At 44.8% G+C, this 22,326-nt stretch overlaps 1 protein-coding gene across 3 annotated transcripts in view; it reads left to right on the forward strand.

The window, feature by feature from the left end:
• Positions 1 to 20,024, forward strand: part of ZNF652 (zinc finger protein 652) — a 39,579-nt gene extending 19,555 nt beyond the window's left edge. For 2 of the 3 annotated variants that reach the window (XM_059670693.1, XM_059670692.1), the window contains 5 exons: positions 4,685 to 5,846; positions 9,222 to 9,369; positions 9,729 to 9,844; positions 10,807 to 10,951; positions 12,050 to 20,024. In XM_059670693.1, the coding sequence (XP_059526676.1) occupies positions 4,950 to 5,846; positions 9,222 to 9,369; positions 9,729 to 9,844; positions 10,807 to 10,951; positions 12,050 to 12,567 (1,824 nt within the window). In that variant the 5' untranslated portion in view covers positions 4,685 to 4,949 and the 3' untranslated portion in view covers positions 12,568 to 20,024. The remainder of the gene's footprint in view (positions 1 to 4,684; positions 5,847 to 9,221; positions 9,370 to 9,728; positions 9,845 to 10,806; positions 10,952 to 12,049) is intronic. The other variant, XM_059670694.1, reaches the window with a different exon arrangement.
• The last annotated feature ends 2,302 nt before the right edge of the window (positions 20,025 to 22,326 follow it).

The following is a 22,326-nucleotide window of genomic DNA, read 5'->3' on the forward strand; positions in this document are numbered from 1 at the left end:
CTTTACAAGGAACACATTGAGATTGAGTAAGATTAGTTGGCTTGTCCAAGGTGATATACCTGGTGAAGTGGCATATTGGGGTTCATACTAAGATCTCTTATTTCTAGTTTTAAAGATTTTTTTCATTTACTTCATTAATGATGATAGTTATGCTGGAGAGATTAGAAGAAAAAGGTAGGGAGAAGAGCAAAGGAGGCAAAGAAGAATTTAATTTACAAGCATAATCTAAACGTACATTTCAAATATGAAAAAGTTAAATCTGCTCTTTAGCAGGAGTTCTTAGATAGGGGGTTTTGGATCCCTAGGAGATCCATGGATGGGGTTCTAGAAAAGGGCAAACTCCTTGATATTACATGCAAAATTTTGTCTGTTCATTTTTATAAAGAGAAGATTTGTGCTTTTCTAAAGATTCTCCAGAGTTTAAGAGTTGCTGCTAAGGAGAGGAACATACAGACTTATGGGAAGGCAAGGGCAGGTGATATATTAGCAATTTGTCTTTTTCCATTGGCCATGTTCCGGGTATGTTGTGGTTTGGGTTAAACCTTCCCATCTGGTTTCAAATATTTTTGCCTTAGACTATTTGTATATACCCCTTGGTTTAAGATTAGTTCATTTAAGCTTCTTTTCTAAGTGTTAATTTTTGTTAATGAAAAAACAATAACATTCCTTTTGGTAGGTCAAGTATATACATTAAATTCCATAATTTCCTGATGTTGTTAAGCACCTAAAATGTTTGTGATTTAAATTTTTGTAAAATATAGGAATGTAATAAGGGCACTTCACTTATTTTCATTTTCTTAATGAGTTTTTAATTCAAGTTCACAATGATCTAGTCAAATGGACACGTACATAGGCCTCTCATAATGGCTTACATTACAGGTAGCCATAGTGTGAACATCCTGCTAAATATATCTCCGTCTAACCTGAGGTGTTCCTTGTAGGAGTTTAAGAAAAGGAAGATTCAAGGTCTTTTAAGTCTCTTATTTTCCTTAATAAAGCTAAGAGGCGGGATTTCAGTTAATAATTATCAAGATACCTTGACAGCATTTTAAAAATGGACTAGTGCATTAAAATAATTGTGTTCCATAAAACAACATTTGGTCAGGCTAAACTGAGACCTTCCGAGATTATATATATTGTGGATATGTTCTCCTGGTTGTTTTTAGGGCACTGGATTTTATTTGCATGTTCATGTAGCCAGGACTTGGTCAGATTTTAATGGAAAAGCTAACAGTAATATAAAATTCTTACCTGCCCTAGCTGGTTTGGCTCAATGGATAGAACGTCAGCCTGTGGACTGAAGGGTCCCGGGTTCAATTCTAGTCAAGAGCACATGCTAGGGTTGCGGGCTTGATCCCCATTGGGGGGCATGCAGGAGGCAGCCAATCAATGGTTCCCTCTCATCATTGATATTTCTGTCTCTCCCTCCCTCTCCCGTTCTCTCTGAAATCAATAAAAATATTTAAAAAATAAATAAAATAAAAATAAAACTCTTACCCTTCTTTTAAAAATAATTCCTTTGTTGCCTTGACCTGTGTTGCTTAGTTGGTTGAGCGCATGCACCAGAGGTCTGTGGTTCGATTCCTGTCAGGACACCTGCCCGGGTTGTGGGTTCAATCCCCAGTAACGGGAGTGCAGGAGGCAGCCAATTGATGTTTCTCCCTCTGCCTTCGTCTCTCTCTCAAATCAATAAAAACATATTTTTAAAAAGTAAAAAAAAAAAAACTCTTTGGTGAAATTATATTCTCCTTTCGATGATGTTTGTGAATGGAATTGAACAGTGGAAAGATGTTATAAATATACATTGTGATCATCAGGTCCTGAAGTGTAGCCTCCTTAGTATTTAATTTCTTGTTTGGCCCTAGGGGGTTATTGGTGAAAGTTAAGGTAGCTTTAGCAACTGTGATGAATAATGCACATTGGTTTTTATTGTCTTACTAGAGGCCCAGTGCATGAAATTCGTGCATGGGAGGAGAGAGGGGCTCAGCCCGGCCTGCACCCTCTCCTAATCCGGGACCCCTGCGGGATATGGCCTAAACTGGCAGTTGGACATCCCTCTTGTAATCCGGGACTCCTAGCTCCTTAATCGCTCGCCTGCCTGCCTGCCTGATGGCCCCTAACCACTCTGCCTGCCTGCCTGATCGCCCTTAACTGCTTACCTGCCTGCCTGATGGCCCCTAACTGCTTACCTGCCTGCCTGATCGCCCCTAACCTCTCACCTGCCTGCCTGATTGCCCCTAACCGCCTCTGCCTCCCTTCCACCACAGCTTCATCCGGACAGACATCTGGAATGATGTCCGGAAGGTCGTTTGGCTGTCCAGTCTAATTAGCATATTGTGCTCTTCTTATTCTAGATATGGAAATGTGAATTTACCCTTTGCATGAAGTAATATCTCAAATACAACCAACAGTAACCAGCACTCTCTCTTAATAGTCCTATAGTCCCATTCCCCCCCTAGAGCTTTCAGCTCTGTGGCATGTTATCTATCTCATGAAGTAATTAGGTGAGTTTCACCAATCATTTCAGCACTGCATCATATCCTTTTAGCCTCCAGTAGCAGTTTCCTTGCCTCCTCCCAGCTTCCTAAACCTTTTTTATGTATTTTGGGTATTTTGATGAAGCAGCAACCCACTTCCAGATTCCACTTGTATACGCTGGGATGGGCCAGGTTATGCTGTAGGCATAAACAACACAAAATCCCAGTGGCTTGAAAAACACACTCTGTGGAAAAGTAAATTTAAAAAAATCCACTGCACTGTGCATATATCCTGTAAGTACTTTTAGTCCCTCAGGGACCCCAGCTGATAGCAAAGATAGCCGTCGTCACCTTGACGATCGCCGGCCCCTGCGGCAGAGGGGACGAGGTCTGGAGGCTCTCGTCTTGGTTAGAAGATGCCCTGGCCTGGGTGTCACGTCCACTCCCGATGTGCTGCAGGGCAGGGGCAGGGCTGGAAAGTGCAGTCCTACCCTGTGCCCAGAGTATTTGGGAAGAAAGTATTAGTGGCCGACCACAGAGGCTTTTTCTTCCTTCCCTCCCTCCTTCCTTCCTTCCGTTACTTATTTTTTGTCTTCCTGACTTTTATTTAACTCTTAGCGTTTGCTGGTTAGATGAATTTTATTGTTTCTCTTCCCTTGCTTAATTTGAGATCAATGTAAGTTTATATAACAGTACTTGTAGTCGTTTACATTATTTCTAGGGTCAGAAGTTTTGGTACATGTGAAATAAAGTTACTGAGATTTTCCTACTTAAAATATGAAGTGTGAAACTGTTTATTCCAAAAAGGTCTGTGATTAGAGGAATAATTAATTTTAAGTTATTTTTTGGAGTGTCACTTGTCACAGTAGAGATAGACTATGAGCTTTGGAGTCGGGCAGACCTAGGATCAGACACTGCTTTTGTCATTGAATAGATATGTGATCTTAGACAAATTAGTTAGCCTCTCAGAGGCATAATTTTTCTCATTAATAAATACAAAAAAGTAAATATATCTATGCAGATGTCAAGTAAAATATAGTAGCATTTATCACCACTCCTTTCTGAAATTCCACTAACATGAAAGTAAAATAATTTTTAAAGAACAAATCCATACAGAGAAAGAAAATGGAAGAGAAGAATAATGTAAAAATCAACCCCAAAGTTTTGCAGTGGTTATTAAATAGAAATAATAGATAATAAGCACCCTCACAGTGCCTGTGCACGTAGCAGGCATTCAGTAAATACTGGTTTTCTTCTTTTGTCAACTAGACAGGGTATGTGTTTGCAGTCATTTCATATGACTCAGAGGTTAGGTGGTTGGCTAAACAGCAATGTGAGGTATGTCACAAAGCAAATTACATGCCTCTCTGATCTTTTTTTTTTTTTTTAAGTGATGGTTTTATTTTTCTTGGAACCATATCAACTTGATGGTTACTGTTTCTTAGAATTTAGATTTCTGCAACTGACACGTGAAGAATCACCCAGTTACTGAGTGGATCTAGTGAACTATGCGTAGAACAAATTTAAAAATACTTGGCAATTTTGAAGTTATTCTGATAAACCTAAAAACAATAGTACCTAAAGTAATAATCTATATCTAGATTTAAATTGTTTAAAGCCAGGGACATTTTCTCTTTTCAGTAGTTATGTCAAGTAGCAGGTTTATTTCCTGGCCTGCAGTGCCTAGCCCACGACCACCTTTGTCCGTGAGCCCTCAGGGTGGTGGACAGTGGTGTCTGATATTGAAAAGAAAGCCAGCAGCAGAATGCTCTTGTGTGTTCCATGTACGACACATTTATATAACCAGGCTAAATTGTAGACAGATATATTTTGCCGTATCAGTATGCCTCATAGCATCTAGGATAATGAGTGCTATGCAGGAGCAGCTATTCATTTAGTCATCAAACGTATACTGAACACCTACTAAGTGCTAGGCATTGTGCTAAGCTCTAAAGATATCTCAGTGAAGGGACAGTGACTCCTGCTACCTTAGAATTTACTTAGAATCCAATTCTAATAAAATGTTTGTTGAATTCATGTAACCCAGTAAAATAATGGCCCACGCTGAACCATTTAAAAGCAGAAGAAAGAACTGTATATAGAGAGAGTTTGATCGTTTTAGGCTGTGTTTGCTGTATGGTGTAAGTGCATGTTATACAAAGGAAATAGTGGTATCTGACTTTTTTCTTCTTTGCTTTTCTTTGTAGATAAGATGCTCCAAGTCACTTGCAGCTGATCTTCAAAAGAAAAATCACTAGCTCTGCTCTTGCCATAATACCAAACCTTTGACTTACGCTTTGGTGCTGCATCACTGGGAGAATTGCTCACGGGTTCCAGGAATACCTTTCTTTTTTTTTTTTTTTTTTTGAGTGATTCTTTGTGGATGGAAAAAGATTTGAGTCTTGATAATTACGCTGTTTTAAAGCTATTTCTTTATAGTCTGAACTGTTTCATAAATCGGGCCACTTACCAATGAGCCACACAGCCGGCTCCTGTCAGGAGCTGGTTGAAAACTGCGCTGCGCATGTGGCAGGGATGGCGCAGGAAGACGGCCGTCGTGCGCAGGTGCCATCTGCCTTCTATCATGGTGCCAACCAAGAACTGGACCTGTCCACCAAAGTGTACAAGAGGGAGTCGGGAAGTCCGTACTCCGTGTTAGTGGACACCAAGGTGAGCAAACCGCATCTCCACGAGACAGAGGAACAGCCGTATTTCAGGGAGACCAGAGCCGGCTCCGACGTGCATGCTGTTAAAGAAGACCGGGAGAATTCTGATGACATGGAGGAGGAGGAGGAGGTCTCTTACAAAAGGGAGCAGATCATCGTGGAGGTAAACCTTAATAATCAAACGTTAAATGTGTCTAAAGGGGAGAAGGGTGTCTCTTCTCAGTCCAAAGAGACTCCTGTCGTTAAGACGAGCAGCGAGGACGACGACGACGAGAGTGAGGAGGAGGCCACGGACAACAGCAGTGACTATGGGGAGAACGCGAGGCAGAAGAAAAAGGAGAAGGCCGCGGAGAAAGTCGGCGTCGCACAAAGGAGGACGAGGAGGGCTGCCTCTGTGGCCGCAGCGCCCGCTTCCCCTGCTCCCAGAGCTACCCGCGGTCGCAGGAAGAGTGTAGAGCCGCCGAAGCGGAAGAAGCGGGCCGCCAAGGAGCCCAGAGCCTCGGCCCAGAAAGCTAAGTGTGAAGAGAAGGAGACCCTGACCTGTGAGAAGTGCCCCAGGGTGTTTAATACGCGCTGGTACCTGGAGAAGCACATGAACGTTACTCACAGGCGCATGCAGATTTGTGATAAGTGTGGCAAGAAGTTTGTCCTGGAAAGTGAGCTGTCCCTTCACCAGCAAACAGACTGTGAGAAAAATATCCAGGTAGGTCTGTCTCATCACCGAGAGGGCACGCTTCCCAGCATAGAGCCTGGCTGTTCAGACTCACCCGGTATCTGCCCAAGAGAATAAGTACAATAGAGGCTGAAGGGACAGATTTCGCCAGTTTAGCTCTTTAACAGCTCCTGCTCTGGCCTTTGCCAAACCCTGGCTTAACGTTTTATTTCAAAAGCATTAAATTTAACTGACGCTGGACTAGCGGGAACCCAGGTACTTGGAAGGGGGATCTGTTGTAGGGGATTGCCCCGTAGGTGAAGTCAACGCCGACTTTGCACTGAGATTCAGAGTTGTTATCATTCCTTCTGGCATCTTCTCTGTCGAGGTGGGAAATACTGGGCAAAGTGCGGGAATAGAGAGCGGTCCCTTTCTAGGCTTGAAAGGATGCCAGGTTCTAGTGCAGCCGATGGGGACAAAAGCCGTAATGACTCAGACCCGTGGAAACGGAAGATCTCCAGGAGGGAGTTTGCTTTCACCAGTGGAGAGATGACAACACTAAATTTGTCAAGAGGCTGAGCCCATGGGAATATGCAAACTTTAAACAGAGGCTGGGCTGGTTGCAAATGTTGCCCGCCTGGCAGTAGGGCTATGTAATGCTACTGTACCATATGGTTAAGGTAACAAAACATGGTACTCAAACCAGGCTGGTGCCTTGAGAGGACTGTGTTGCCATAGGGTAAAAGTTGTGCTAATTATGTTTTGTCAAGTGAATAATATTACTGTGCTGAGCTATATTGGTTAACACATGCGAATGCATATCAATGAATACTTATGAAGGTAAGTCTATTAATGCCTACATAAGATATGTAAAATAGACATATTTTGTACCATATTTACACTAAATTTCTTTTAAAAGATGCAATTGTTTCGTTTTGGTTTGTTTCCTGAAGTGCTCCTTATTTTTCACATTTCCTCTTGCTTTTAATCAACAACTGAGATCATTGCTTTACTTTAAAGAGAGTTTTAAATATATCAAGTATAGCCCGGCCAGTGTGGCTCAGTGGTTGAGTGTCGACCCATGAACCAGGAGGTCAGGGTTTGATTCCTGGTCAGGGCACTTGCTGGGGTTGCTGGCATTATCCCCAGTGGGGGGCATGTAGGAGGCAGCCAGTCAATGATTCTCTCTCATCATTGATGTTTCTATCCCTCTCTCTTCCTCTCTCTGAAATCCATTTTTTTTAAAATATGTATATATATATATATATATATATATATATATATATATATATATATATATATACATAAATTATATTTGCTAAAATTTCACTGCTTTTTGATTCATCAGTTGTGATTTGATCTCCCAAATGCTGGGTAAATAAGAGAAAACAGAGTCCTGGCTGGGGGCTGAATTGGTTGCCAGCGTTCAGGCTGCAGGGAGTGAAGTGGTGCTGCACCCTAGGGGTCTCACTAGGTCTGTGCGTTCGTTGCTAAAAAGGCGTATCTTGAACTTGAAGACCTTTATACGGTTTTTTTAAACTTAAATTTACTTTATTAAGTTACAGAAAAGGAAGCATTTGATGAATCTTCTTTTGTGCCTTTCCTCACTGTTCTCACCGTCACGCGTGTAAGCATGCGTGTAGGTTCTTGGGTGCTGCTGAGCGAACTCTGCATTCGGCAGGAACACTGCTTTGCTCCTCAGTATGGATCCTCGTGATCATGACGACCTAGCCGCAAGTAGAAATTAAAGCCTGTCCCTCAAAATGGCTTATAGGCGTTGTCTGTCCTTCTCTCGAGCCGTATTCGTCAGCGGCTTATCTTTTTAACCCTTCCCAGAGTCTTTGTTTCCTGAAGTGACAGTGATGTTAAGAGATCTTTATTTACAGTGAATTCCATCGTGTTTCCTTAAGTATGTCAGAGTCTGATTGTTACCTAGAGCTTTCTAGTATTGTTTTGATTTAACCAGAAGCACTTTATTTTCATACGCTTTATGCCTGATCGTCTAGACCAGTGGTTCTCAACCTTCCTAATGCCGCGACCCTTTAATACAGTTCCTCATGCTGTGGTGACCCCCAATTTCATTGTTACAAATTGAACATAATTAAAGCATAGTGATTAATCACAAAACAATATGTAATTATATATGTGTTTTCCAATGGTCTTAGGCGACCCCTGTGAAAGGGTCGTTCGACCCCCAAAGGGGATGCGACCCACAAGTTGAGAACCACTGGTCTAGACCGTTAATGATTCATAACACAAGGAGCTAAGCAGTGTTGCATTCTATAGGTCGGCGATGTTCAACCTTTTTCATCTCGTGGCACATAAACTAATTACCAAAATTCTGCGGCACATCAAGAAATACATTTCCTGCCTATCTGACAAAAATATAGGCATAATTTTTGTTCATTCACACTGGATGGCTATCATGTTGGCTGTTGTAATATTTTATTTGACAATCTAAGGCAGCGGTTCTCAACCTGTGGGTCGCGACCCCTTTGGCGGTCGAACGATCATTTCACAGGAGTAGCCTAAGACCATCCTGCATACCAGATATTTACATGACGATTCATAACAGTAGCAACATTACAGTTATGAAGTAGCCACGAAAATAATTTTATGGTTGGGTCACAACATGAGGAACTGTATTTAAAGGGCCAGAAGGTTGAGAACCACTGATCTAAGGGGTCAGTGCCCCTAACTGAATAGTCAGGTATTGCATGTTTTAAAAACTCTGTGACACACCCACTGAAAATCGCTGCCGTAGGGACTTACATGAGGCATCTGGAGCTGGGCTATAAGGGAAAAGGGAGAAAGATACTAACCGGTTGGAGCTTATGTTAAATTCTGCCAGAGGGAAATGTTTAATAGAGCAAATTAGATTTGGAAAAATATAATAAAATCTCAGTAATTTGTGTTAACGAAGGTTCCAAATACACTCTCTAAGGTACAAAAATATTGTTATACTTCTGCAGATCTATAACCATTAATGTGTATTTTGTTTTTTCTTCTTTTTTTATGTTAATTTGAAATTAGTTTGTATTTTCTGGTAAACACCTATGTGACCCGTGTGTAGGAGGCAGCCGCTTTTGGTAATGCATATATTTTTTAAAAGCTGGCAGGTTCTTTTTATAGGTACAACACAAATTTGATAAAAGCAGTCACTTCTTTGATATTAGTGGGACTTTCCATTTCTTCCTGTCTTATTTTTTGCCATTGTTTTCATACTCCCAAAGTGTGTCTGAAAGATGCATCTTGGAAAATAGGACACACAGATATTGGTGTTGGACCTGGACTGCATGGCCGGATAGCACGTGTTTGGATTCTGGCCTTGCGCCAGGACCCTAGCACACCGTGTCACCTGCCAGCAGGCAGGTCTGGCTTTCCGCAGCCCCTGTAAGTAAGATGATTTCTGCTTGTCCTGCCCAGTGTGTTTCCTGTAACAAGTCATTCAAGAAGCTCTGGTCCCTTCATGAACATATCAAGATCGTCCATGGATATGCAGAAAAGAAATTCTCCTGTGAGATCTGTGAGAAGAAATTCTACACCATGGCTCACGTGAGGAAACACATGGTCGGTAAGTTCTGTCGGCTTCTCTTCTCTCACCTACAATTTTCTCTTGTGCTTTGGTGTGTTTCATGCTCTTTATGGGGCAGGATACGAGGCACTGCCTCACGTTAGTCCCTTCGGACTGGTTGGAATTAAATGCAACATGTCGTCAGGAAGCATCACCAAATTGAATGGTCCAGGCTCCCACACCCAGGTTTCTTTTCACCGTTGCTATTTATTTCCTCTTCAGAACATTGCTATTAAAGCCTCCCATGTTAGCGTGTGGGAGATGAAGGTGGTGTGATGGCCTTACAGTAGGACACCGACCTTTTTCAGTTGGAGCTTTTGGGCGAACTTATTTTGATTAAAGTGCATTCTGTGTTGCAGCGCACACGAAAGACATGCCTTTTACATGTGAAACCTGTGGGAAATCGTTCAAACGCAGTATGTCACTCAAGGTGCACTCCTTGCAGCATTCTGGAGAGAAGCCCTTCAGATGTGAGGTAAGGAAGGTGCCACCGCCAGGCGCAGGCCTCGGGGCTGGAGTAGCGTTCGTCCGTGTGGTGCAGCCGCAAGAGGCGGTTCCGAGGTGCAGGGCGCCAGGCCGCGAGGCCACAGAGCCTGAGACAGGTGCTCTGAGCATCGTGTTATCTCACTGCTCAGTAGAGAAATACCCTTTTTGTGTGTTTTTTGTTGTGTTTTTTTTTTGTTTTTTGTTTTAAATATATTTTATTGATTTTTTACAGAGAAGAAGGGAGAGAGATAGAGAGTTAGAAACATCGATGAGAGAGGAACATCGATCAGCTGCCTCCTGCACATCTCCCACCAGGGATGTCCCCGCAACCCAGATACATGCCCCTGACCGGAATCGAACCTGGGACCTTTCAGTCCACAAGCCGACGCTCTATCCACCGAGCCAAATCGGTTTCGGCTGTTTTTTGTTTTTGTTCGTCCTTACCCAAGATATTTTTTCCATTGCTTTTTAGAGAGAGTGGAAGGGAGGGATAGAGGGGGAGCGAGAGAAAGAGAGAGAAACATCAATGTGAGAGAGAGAGAGAGAGAGACATGGATTGGTTGCCTCCCACACACGCCCCAGTCAAGGCTGGGGATCAAACCTGCAGCCGAGGTACGTGCCCTTGACCTGGAATCAAACACAGACCCTTTGGTGCACGGCGGATGCTCTAACCACTTCGCCACACCGGCCAGGACGAGAAATGTCTTTTTTTAACACATTGTTAAATTTTGAACTGACACATGAGTTATTTTTCTTTTAGTAAATCAGTAATCATTATCTGAGAAATTCCCCTTTTATGAATAACTCAGCTGCAGAATTATAGCAGAGCCTAATAGTTGACAAAAGCAGGCCTGTGTTGAGTAGGAAAAGCAAGCCTCTCAGGTGTAGGGGGTGGGCTCGGGCCAGGAAGGCTGTTGTGCTCGGCGTCCAGAGTCTCCCGTGTCCCTGCAGAACTGCGACGAGAGGTTCCAGTACAAGTACCAGCTGCGCTCCCACATGAGCATCCACATCGGGCACAAGCAGTTCATGTGCCAGTGGTGCGGCAAGGACTTCAACATGAAGCAGTACTTCGACGAGCACATGAAGACGCACACTGGTAAGGGCTCCTTGGGGAAGGCACGGCTCGGTCTCAGGTACTTGCTGATCACCTGTGAGTCTGTTTATTTCAAACTGTAAACACCAATTTTCGTGCCGAGTGGAAATTTCACTTTAAATAAAAATACAGACTTATAATACTGAATGATTAGGCTTTCATAGCTCTATTTTATAAAGGATTACTTGTTAGTGCCTTTTAACTTCAGGTTCCTTCAAGAAAGTGGATTCTTTACTCGGGGCGTGGGGTCTCCTGAAATAGTATGAAACTTGTTTGGTGTGTATTTTTTCTAAGGAAAGGGTTCTGGGCCTTTAAAAGCTGGAAGACGCTGACGGCTTTAAATAGAATAAATACCCTCAGTGCTCTTCAGGTTCCATTGGGTTTGCTTTACCACAACTCCCTGCTTCTCAGGAAGACATCCACCCTCTCAGCGCTCCACATGCCCATGGACATTCGGAAATGGTGTGGGGACATTTTTTCATTATAAAAATCTCGGGCATTTAGGAAGCTGGCACCAGGAATGCCGCGTGCCCTTCAGGCGTGTGGATTCCCCCGTGATGAAGGGCCGCCTGCAGAAGCGCCAGTAGCTCCCGTGCAGAAACACCGCAGCGTGAAATTCACACAGAAGGCTGCGTCCAGCCCCTTTCCACGTCCAGTACCAGTGAGCCAGCCCCAGGCTGGGGGTGATGCCCGAGTGGCCACCAAGGGGCTCGCTCCACGGGACGTTTTCAGCAGAGTCCCACTGTGGCTGGAATGCCGGGTCCGCCTGCAGACCAGCTGCCTGGATTGGAGGCGGGGATTGGTCTGTGGTGTTGGTTCCTGGATTCCTGGGGCCCCGGGCATTGTGTGAGCAGTTCTCCCGCAGGCCGCGAACGAGCGCTACTGTAGGTGCCGTGTTTGTAAACCAAGCCCAGATGCGGGTTGTCTGTTCGTTTTACTCGTATCAGTTCTAAAGCCCCGCCCTGGGAGACTCGTGTTTTGCTATTAGAATGTAATATGCCATAAGGGAGAGGAGTGGCAATCTCCTTTCTTAATCTAAGGAATGGCGAGCACATAATTACGCCGAGTAGCTGATCATTTTTGTGTGTCTGTTCATCTCAGGAGAGAAACCCTTTATCTGTGAAATCTGTGGCAAGAGCTTCACCAGCCGCCCCAACATGAAGAGGCACCGCAGAACTCACACGGGCGAGAAGCCCTACCCGTGCGATGTGTGCGGCCAGCGGTTCCGCTTCTCCAACATGCTGAAGGCCCACAAGGAGAAGTGCTTCCGGGTGACCAGCCCTGTGAACGTGCCGCCTGCTGTCCAGATCCCACTGACGACTTCCCCCGCCGCCCCCGTTCCTTCCGTGGTGAACACACCCACAACCCCGGCCCCTCCCATCAACATGAACCCTGTCACCGCTCTCCCCCCGCGGCCCATCCCCCACCCGTTCTCACACCTGCACATCCACCCGCACCCGCACCACCCGCACCACCTCCCCATCCCGCCCGTCCCTCACCTGCCCCCCCCTCCCGCTCTCTTCAAGAGCGAGCCCTTAAACCACCGCGGCCAGGGCCAGGGCGAGGACTCCTTCCTGCGGCACCTGGCCGAGAAGAACAGTGCGGCGCAGCACCATTAACACCGTCTCCAGGGCGTGCTCCGCGCCGCGTGCCCACAGGCAGCTGGCCAGCGGGGGCATGGCCGCCCTGTCCGCTCAGCCCGCCAGGAGCTCGTCACTGTCTTGGTGAATCAGCACATCGAGGGGACGAACAGGAGCACCTGGCGTCCTGGAGGGGCCTGTCATCCGAACCAGGGGAGCCACCACACTGAAGCCCACTGAGCTTGCATTTTCTGGTGACTTTTATAAATGTCAGACACTCGGACTGTGGAATTTTATAATTTCATATCAGCTGATGAGGTATGCTTGCTTTTTTACCCCGGACGTCTCCTCCAAGAGGGGACAGGCCTGGTTTCCTTTGTACTAATCGGGAAGACTGTGAGGTTAATCCAGAGCATTAATTGTATCACTGTGTATCGTAATGAATTCTTTTCAGCTTTTGGTGCTGGCTGCCCAGTTGAGCTAGCCACGTTTTCACAGTATATCAAGCATTATAGAGAAAGATGGAAATTTTCTTCTTTGTGTAGCTCTCCTAACACACTCTTTATTTTACTACAGAAATTATTTTAGAGTTTTTGTATAGACTTCTTTAGTAGTCTGTTTCTAAAATGAAATGTATTTCAATAAGCGGTGTAATTTTTTCAGTGTCGCTGGACCTATGGTGTAAAATAGAAAAAAAAATTTATAATCATCAAAATGTGATTCTTAAAGATGCATATAACTTCTATAGTTCAAAGTTACTATTCTTCCATCCGTACAACTCAGAGGTGCTTCAGAGGCCAGTTGTGTGAGAGGGCCTCCCGACCGTGCCCCTGCAGAAGCGAGGTTTTTGCTTTCAGACTTGGCGTCAGCCCTGGGCAGTTTTTAATCTCTGCTTAGTACTCGGTGTCTTTGGGCTCACTGACATGCTCCTGTCCTCCAGGCTTCGTTGGTTCGGTCCGTGCATTAGGTGGACGGTTTGCAGAGTGTGGGGCCTTTTCCAGGGAAGCTGCTCACTGTCCAGAGGAGGAAGTAGTGGGGATGGCCTCATCCCAGTCACGTCTGTTTCTCACTTCCCTCGGAACCGTGACGTGAAGTCTCAGTACACTTCTCATTTTGAGGTCGCTTTATTTTTCTGGAATCGTCAGGAAAAGGCAGAACAGCACACCAGATCACAAGCATGGCGGTGCAGAGGGCTGAGCAGTGTGGGTGGGAACACAGAGCTGGAGTTGCCGTGCCGGTGTCACTGCACAGATCCACGGCCGGGAGCCGTTCCCACCGTGAACTGCGGCCCGGCCTGTGTTCTGCAGGCCTGGGGTCGCAGCGCGCGTGGGTGATGCGGAGGGCGGCCTCTCTGAGACCTTGCGGCAGGTTCCTTTTTAAGTTTGGAGAGCTTTGAAAGCACAATCAATCAGCAGCTTATTGTAGGCAAGGCTGCACAGAAGGGCTAACTGTCAATGTACTTATGGATCAAATTTATCCAGATTCAGTACAACTAAAACTTTTGTCCTTTTTCATCTCAGAGAACTGAGTTCCAAAGCTAGGAGTCTCCTTACTTTCTCTCTCCTCCTCTTTTGGTTTTTGAAAATTTGTTTATTTAAAAATATATAGACGCTTCCTGAGTTTGCGTGTCGTCCCTGTGCGAGGCAGCAAATCCTCTCGGACCGGTCCTGGCAGCCCAGGTGCTGCTGAAGGGCGCTCTCTTGATTTTGTTAATCCTGAAATGTCTTCGTTTCTCTTTCCTCCGGCTGATAAGTCATTGCCCGAGTCAGAACCCCGGCTTTTATTTATTTTTAGTAGTAAATCAGCAGACATACTGTAAGCACCTTTCTGGCTGATTAGCTCTGATGAGGGGAAAGTTGAACTTTTTCCATTGAGGTTAAGTCCTATTTTAAAAATACTGCATTCTCTATTCGCTTTTTGGTTTAATATGCCCACCCCCTCCCCCACCCCCATTGTGATTGTCGCCTTTGTCTTCTATAATGAGCATAGACAAATTTTGGAACGAGGCAGAAAAGTATCTCAAAACACACTTTTCTTCCTGGTTTTGGATCTAATTTCTAAAGAATGCTACTTTTGCTACTTTAAATATTTGTATACATCCTTTGAACACCCAGGTACCCAACCGAAAAAGGACAGTTAATTCCCTGTTTGTTCCACCTTTGGTGGCCACCTGCTGTCGCTCCCACAGTCTCCTGGGAATTCCATGGCAAGCTTTGGGTCTGCACCTTTATGTAGACATCATTATCTCATGGCCAAGCCTACGATATTCAAATCACTTTTTATTAGAGATGTAAATTGCAGCCTAGTTCATTGGCTATACCTTATTTTATTCTAAATAAACGTAAAGGGCAGCAATTCTGAATTCTATACTTGAGACCATTGAAGCAACCGTTTTATGAGGTGTACTACGAGTATACACTGGAAAATTCAGGTAGTCATCTTTGATTTCTTTATTCGAGTGAATATAGCCATAAGAAAGTATCTGCTACACAGGAAAGCCGGTATTAAGCAAATAATCACCCCCACCCTTAACAGAAGCAGATTTTTTAAATCAGCACGTCACGCAATACAGTTCTTAGTGAGATGTATTGTGGAACAATCTGGAAAGTTCCAATTTCCTCCCACTGTGTAAGTATTCCTTTCCCGGCAGGATCTGTGGTCTTCAGGAAAATTGCCCAAAATATAACGACTCTTCGTCAGTGGCATATGACATAGGAGTGATGAAACGCATTAAGAATAGTCACAACTCGAATGCTTCTGAACATGAGAACTGCAGGATTAAGCCTTAAACATATGTGCACATCAGGTTTAACATGCTTGAGACGCAGACTCAGGGTCGAAAACTTGATTGGGTCCTTAATGAAGATAAAAGTTGCAGTACGTGTGTTCTCCCACGTACAGCACAGCACCCGTGATTTTTAAAAACTGATTCCTACTTGCTCTCTGTTTATGGAAAGGGGAACTGTGGAGGAGTTTGAGTTCTCAGCCATTATCTGTACTTAAATCTGTTTTTTAAAGGTAACAGTGGCCACATGTCAGCATTACACAGATACCAAATGGAGGCTGTTTTTCACTACTTAACTTGATTGTCTTTAAAGCCTTGTACCATTGCTAGGGTCAAGACTGACTTGAGGAAAAGTCCCAAGGACTTTCTTGAGTTGATACTGCTTTTTTTAACATTTTTTCCTCATAGATTTATCATTCAAATATAAACTCTTTCTTAGCCTATTGAAGGGCTGCTTGCTGCTTTCTCATATCAAGTCAGGTCTGCTCATACCAAGCTACGTTTTTTAATTTGGAGGATATAAGATGGACAGTTGAAAGGTATGTGGCTTCATTTCCGATTCGATTCTTATTTTTAGCAAGCAGGGGGGTCACCACATAAAACTTTATGGTTACATATGCTTTTCCAGTCTACCACTTACACGAACTGTTCTCTATTAATGACTGACGTTCCTTATAATCTGATTGTCTTTAGTGTACTAACTGGAGGCAAAATACTCTGAAGAGATGCTTGTGAACTTTGAATGTTCTACTTCTTGAACATTTTTCAGTGTTTATGTTCGTGAGTGGACATATGTGGTTAGTTTAATTTTTATTTCACTGGAAGTTTTAAATTTTGAGATCAAGCAGAAATAGAAATCCATTGCAGATGTATGTATGTTTACCCCATCTTGCCGATTTCCATTAGTGAAACACAGATGGTGGTGGGGTTTTATTGTAAGAAAAAAGAAAGAAAACTAAAGTCAGAGAAACCTTTCTGTTTGAGCTACTGTATAGAAGAGACAGCTTTGATTACATTGTTGATCCACATGATGGACATTTCGATGCTGTTCTAGCCTGTGTGGGAAGTACTTAATGAAAAGGGGGTTAGATTACATTGAAGAATTTTATCAGCTATGTACCATTACAAAAATAAACTCACTTGGAACTCTTCAGACTGTAAAACCCTTCAGACTGTAAAATTTACTGAGAGCAAGTAAATATTGGGTTTTCATTTTCCTTTGCCTAAACCAAGATAAAAAATTTCCCAAAAGGTCATTTTTTCAGGAATGAGAGGTCATTGGCCATTAGAGATAGTGGCATTATTATGCAATACCAGCGCCTACCTAACCTGCTTCTGTCAACGGTAGCGTTTATAACAGGTACCGATGACCTTCCAACCCTGGGCACTACCTCGTTAAAGCAAACCAGGGATCCTCTCTACACCTTCTATGGAAGCCATAAGAGTCGCCATCAACATCCCCACTTTCCTACTTCTCTGCTTTTATACACTCTAGACTTTGTATAGACTTTATGATGAGATCTTTTTGTCTCAGAGGATAGGTTTTGCAAGATTCAAAAGAAAAACTCCTTGGTTGTCCCAACTTTGAAGCTTGAGGCTCAGTACATTTAAATAAAGAACCAGATAATGTACCGTTTATCAAATTCTTCATTTAAGTCAAAACTACTTTGCAGAGTTGCCTATTCAGAAAGCAAACTTTTCTTTCCCCTAAGTAGACGCTGTACTATTTATTATAAGGAGCTACTTACAAAGTGGATTTCTACCTTGTTACTCTGTGTATTACTCGGTGATACGTGTATTGTCGCAACGTTTCTGGAATTTTTCTTTCCATGCGGCAGATACATGACTATACACGTCTCTCTGATCCTCCATTATCTGATCCTCGCACTGTTCCTGAGTGCCTTCAAACAGCCAGCATCCTGGAACATTCTTTTCCTGGTTTAAATCCTACCTCTGCTTATTTCATTCTCCAGGAGATTTGAAATTCACCCTGTTCCAGTGGGTTTGGCTCTACAAAACGGCTAACACCGTGGACGAGAATTTTGAACGTATTTGTTCTGTTCCCCACGTCATGGTTAGATTGCATTTTTAACTTTTATTTATATCTTATTTCTTCACATACCGCATCTCTAATGATGAAACATTTTATCCTTGTCTCTCTTACTCGTTCTTTCCTTTCACCAGAAACCAGATGTTCTTTTAGGAGGAAAGGTCGCTGAGTATCTCTTTTGAACATCTTTTCCTCGTCCTCCTGACGGCCTCCTGTTGCTAAGGGATCCTGAATGCTGCTGTTGCGATACCCTATTCCTGTGTGCCCTTTCTCTCCCAGAAATATTTTGCAAGGTTGTGCCCCTACTTGTACTTTAATCGCATCATTTAAAGGTGCTCTCTGGGTTTATCCTAAGTCCTTGATGGGCTTTTGCCCTGCCTCTCTCATCCTCCTCAATAACGTTCTACTTGTTCTCATCTAATTAATTTTTTAAATATGGTTGATAGATAATATATGAAGGATGTCATAAAAAGGGGGTTGCAGTGTGTTCTCTGTGTGATATGAGCACCTTATTAATAAAACATGTGAGCAACTGGCCAATCTGTCCGTCGGAACTGGAGTCTGTGCTGCCCACGGGGCCCTTGCTCCCTTTCAGTTCTCCCCAAAACTAAAAACTCCTTCAAATGAGGAAATGGGAGTGAGTTGGGTTTTTTTTAAGTGGATGAAAGCTAGTCAGTTGAGTAGTTGGGCCTTAGTTACGATCTTTCCTTTTGACGTAAAGTGTCATGCCTCCTTCCTGCAAATTAATGATGCTCATGCTCAGTCAGGTTTCCCAGACCGATGACCACATGCAGCGGGACTCGAGGCAGCTGTGAGTGAACGGAGTCCTCTTTGTCCGGCGACAGTATGTTTTGGTGGGACGGTGCCCAATGGCGCGAATTGGTTTGTGTTTGATAGTGAGTTCAGGTAAGATGTTGGAAGTCTGCACTGGCTGTTTGGAAGGGGATGGCGAGTTTACAGAGTGCAAGAGGTCACTTTCTACAGAAACAGGTAGCCAGGGTACCTTGTTTTAAATTCCTTTCGCTTTAATTTGCCTTGACAGCCCGTTACTGATCTAGAAGCTGGCCTCTCTTTGGTCACAACTGGCTACCTACAGTGACCACTTTGAAGCGTGTGGCTTTTCCCTCCGGAGGCACAGGCAGGACCAGCGGAGAGCCGGGTGGGCCCGCACGTGCAGGGGCCACATCCCAGAGACCGTGTGGCTCGTTTCCCGTCGTCTGTGATGGGTGCGGGCAGCACCGGGTGGGCCCTGAGACGTGTCCCCGCCGCTCCCAGGTCCAGGCCCCTTTACACAAGTTTCCTCTGGTGAGACGGGGGATGCTGCAGGTTCCTTAGAAACGATGAGGGGACATGAGGGGAGTGGGATGGGGCAGGAAGGGGCAGGAGCTGAGTTTTGCTTCAAGTCAGAAGGAAATCTGATACTTGCATTGTTGGTTTTGATCAAAGAGCCATGTCTGTACCGGATGTGCCAAAAATCAAGTTGTTCCTTAATATCCAGCTCCTCTGAAGGAACCCAGCTTCCCCCCTACCTGTCTTTTACAGGTGAAGGGGACCATGTGATCAGAGATGCCCACTCATGACCTGCAGAGGGCAAAGGCTCTGTTTAATTGCATTTGCAAGTTGGTGGGAAATACTCTTAGAATCTCTAACCTTCCCAGAAATATCTGTGCTTAATTATTCAACTCATTAGGCTTTTCAAAAGTAAAAAACAAAAACTTTGTGGCATAATTTTGCTGTTTATTTCTGAAGTTGCACCCCCAAGGGTATATATATATATACATGGCCTCTGAAAGCCAGATGAGTCCTTCAAATGCGTGTTTATTTCTTGACATGAACTATGGTTCTTTCATCCGCAGTACCGGCTTTGTCCACAAGGGGGCAGCAAAGTACTTTAGCTTATTTATTCTGAGCCTTCTAAAGGGCCTGCTTTCAGCTCTCCTGGGAACATCCTCTCCTGACTCAATGCTTATTTATAGATCTTGGTTCTTAAGACATTGTCCCTTATTACTGCGTCCAGTAGTTGCTCAGCCTTCATGATGCAAACAAAGGTTGAGGTGTGGGTCAGAGTTCCTTGCGGGCCAGGCATCTTAATTAGCCTTTTAAAATAACGGTGCCCAAGGTTGAAAGCCAGGGAGACGAGTTCTGGGCTAAAGCAGGAAGGCGACCCTCCTTCTTCCAAATCCCACCACCAGTGCAGGACCAACACATCTCTGAGAGGGACAAGAGCGGCGGAGGGAACTCTGGAGTATGAGCGAGGAAGTACTTCTCACCTGTTCTGCTCCAAACGGATGTCTGTCAGACCAGGAGCCGCCCCAGGGCCAGGGAGGCGCCTGCAGCAGCCACCCTCGGGTTGGAATTCAGTGTGTGTTCCCTCTCTGCCTCTTGTCTTAGGGCTCCGAACCCTCATCAGCTCTCTGGCCACGAGTGTCATTCGTGCTCCTTGCAGCAGCCTCTGCACTGTAAGCAGGTCGGTCATCAGCGAAGGGGAAACACGAGACCCTGACCATTTTCCCTGTAGGGCCAGCAGGCATCTGCCCCTGGCATGGCCTGCCTCAGGCATTGCTGTCTCCTTCCCCCTTCCCTGCCCCTCCCCACCTCCCACCCCCGGCCAATAGAGGTGTCCACTCATAACTCCAACACTTGAGGACAAAAAAAATGAAACTGAAGCTGTGATCGGTTTAGAAAACAGGTGGCCAGGTGTAACTTGTTTGTTTGTTTTGTGTTTTCCCTGACAGTACTGAAATCACTTGCACTTTTCCTCACTTCTTAGAGAAAAGAAAATCCAGTTTGCTTGCCAGAAATTGTTTAGTGTTGGGTTTACAAAGCTTGTTGTTGAATGTTGAACATTTGTCCAAAGGAGTTTGACAAAACAGAAGCTGCTCGGTCCCTGTTCTGCCTGCGAGGTCGTAAGGATGAAGGCCATGTGGCCGGGGTACTTGTGTTAAGTCCAGAAGGGGGCAGTGTCCCCCTCCTACCTCTGCCAAGATGCGATTGAAGGTCAAGTTGACTCGTGTAGGGCAGGTACTTCTCATGCTGCAAAGGAGTTTAGAAGAGTTTTGGTTGGGGATGTGACAGTAGGTAGGACGGGATCTCTGAAGATGGGACAGACACAGGGGAGAGGAGAGCTGGTGGGCCCCAGGGGGCCGCAGGGAGGTGGACAGGGCTCTCCTCCTGAGTCTCCAAACTAGCTTAGCTTCCCGGAGCCATCTTTTCCCAGCATCCTGTCAGATCCCTCAATGTACTGATCCCTCCCCCCCCCCTTGTGTTAACTATACCAATATTATTTTTTTTAGCAATTGAAATGCACTTTTTTATTTCAACTCAATCATGATTTTAAGTATATAAAATTTATAGACTGTTAAAACTACTTTTTGTGTATTTTAACCACTTGATGTAGCATTGTCTATTTTATTCTTGTGAGACTCTGGTACAAGGTGTGCCACTTCATACTCCGAGATGCTGGGCCTTTGGATGTGTACGGGAACCAACCTAATGCTAATGTTCAAAGTAAAAAAAAAAAAAAAAAAGTAGCCATATCCTTTGTGTGTCTGTCTTTGCTTAATCCTTCCTCATCCTCCATTGACAACATTTTGAGGTCTCCTTGCTCAATGAATTGTTTTTGTTTTTCGGTAAAATGAACAATCCTTATCTGCTACTATCAGTTGTCTCTAGTCCTGGTAATAGGCTGCCCAGACCACACACCCTGCAGACCTCCTTTTGAGAGATAATGTGTCCTCAAGGCTGCCAGCCAAAGTTAGAGTGATTAGTTCTCTTCCCTCCATGCTGTCTGGCTCCGTGCTGATTGGTTTCAGTAACACTACTCTGACCAGCGGAGCAGCAATCCGAACATATCCTAGAAAACAGTATTTGGGCCCTGGCTAGTGTGGCTCAGATGATTGGGTGTCGATCCAGGCACCAAAAGGTTGCCGATTTGATTCCCAGTCAGGGCACATGCCCGGGTTACGGGCTCCATCCCCATTAAGGGGCGTGCAGGAGGCAGCCGATCCATGTATCACTCCCACATCAATGTTTCTCTCCCTCTCCCTTCCTCACTCTCTAAAAATCAATGTTTATAAAAACCTTAAAAAAAGAAAAGAAAAACCAGTACTTGGGAAAAAAAGATCATGATTGGGTTCTGAACCGGTTTGAAGAAAAATAAGCACAGATGGAGACAGCGTTTCAAGTACACCCCGTGAAAAGCAGGGACTGTAAAACACGGCTGTTAGGATGAGGTTCCTCTTCCCACCCCTCCCCATCCGTCCCTCCGCTTCCCCGTTTGTCCCACAAATGTTTATTGAGCACCTACTATGTGCAGGGCACCGAGGGAGCCACGGGGACTCGCAGTGAGCCAGAGAGAGTCCTGCTCTCAGGGCGCATATGTTCCAGTGGCAGAAACTGACAGTAAACAAATAGTGATGGGATCCAGTGTCAGGTGGTGAGGTCAGGGCTGTTGCTGGAGCCAGCTGGAAGACCCACTGCTTTCTGTCCCAAGTCTTTCCCGCTCCGGACCCGCCCTGTTTGGTTCCGTCTAAGGATTCCAACGAGGGCGCTGAGCCATTCAAAGGAAATCATATTGTTCAAGGTTCCCTTTGTTTCAAACCTCTTAGAACGGAAGGAAACTGCCCGAGTCGCAGAATTACCATTCTCCTTCTCTTATTATCGTGCAGCTCTGACTGGATACTGATGTTAACACATTCTTCTTCATGGCTATCCAGTGGGCACTCCGCCCACCCCAGCACGTATGCAGTCAGCGGCTTTCAGACTTGGACCATGACCCGTAGTCAGATAGGCGTTCCTCTGATAGGCCGATACATGAGCCTATTTCTGGAAGTGAATTAAAAATTCAAGAAAATACCTTTGTGCTACACGTTGACACTTAACATTGAAGCAGGGCAGAGGTGCATGGCGTTCCAACAGCGGCCTGAACGCAGTTCTGTGTCCAGTCGGGTGATGTGACGTGCGC

Source organism: Myotis daubentonii, chromosome 16 (genome assembly GCF_963259705.1).
Source record: "Myotis daubentonii chromosome 16, mMyoDau2.1, whole genome shotgun sequence".
Taxonomy (NCBI): Eukaryota; Metazoa; Chordata; class Mammalia; order Chiroptera; family Vespertilionidae; genus Myotis; species Myotis daubentonii.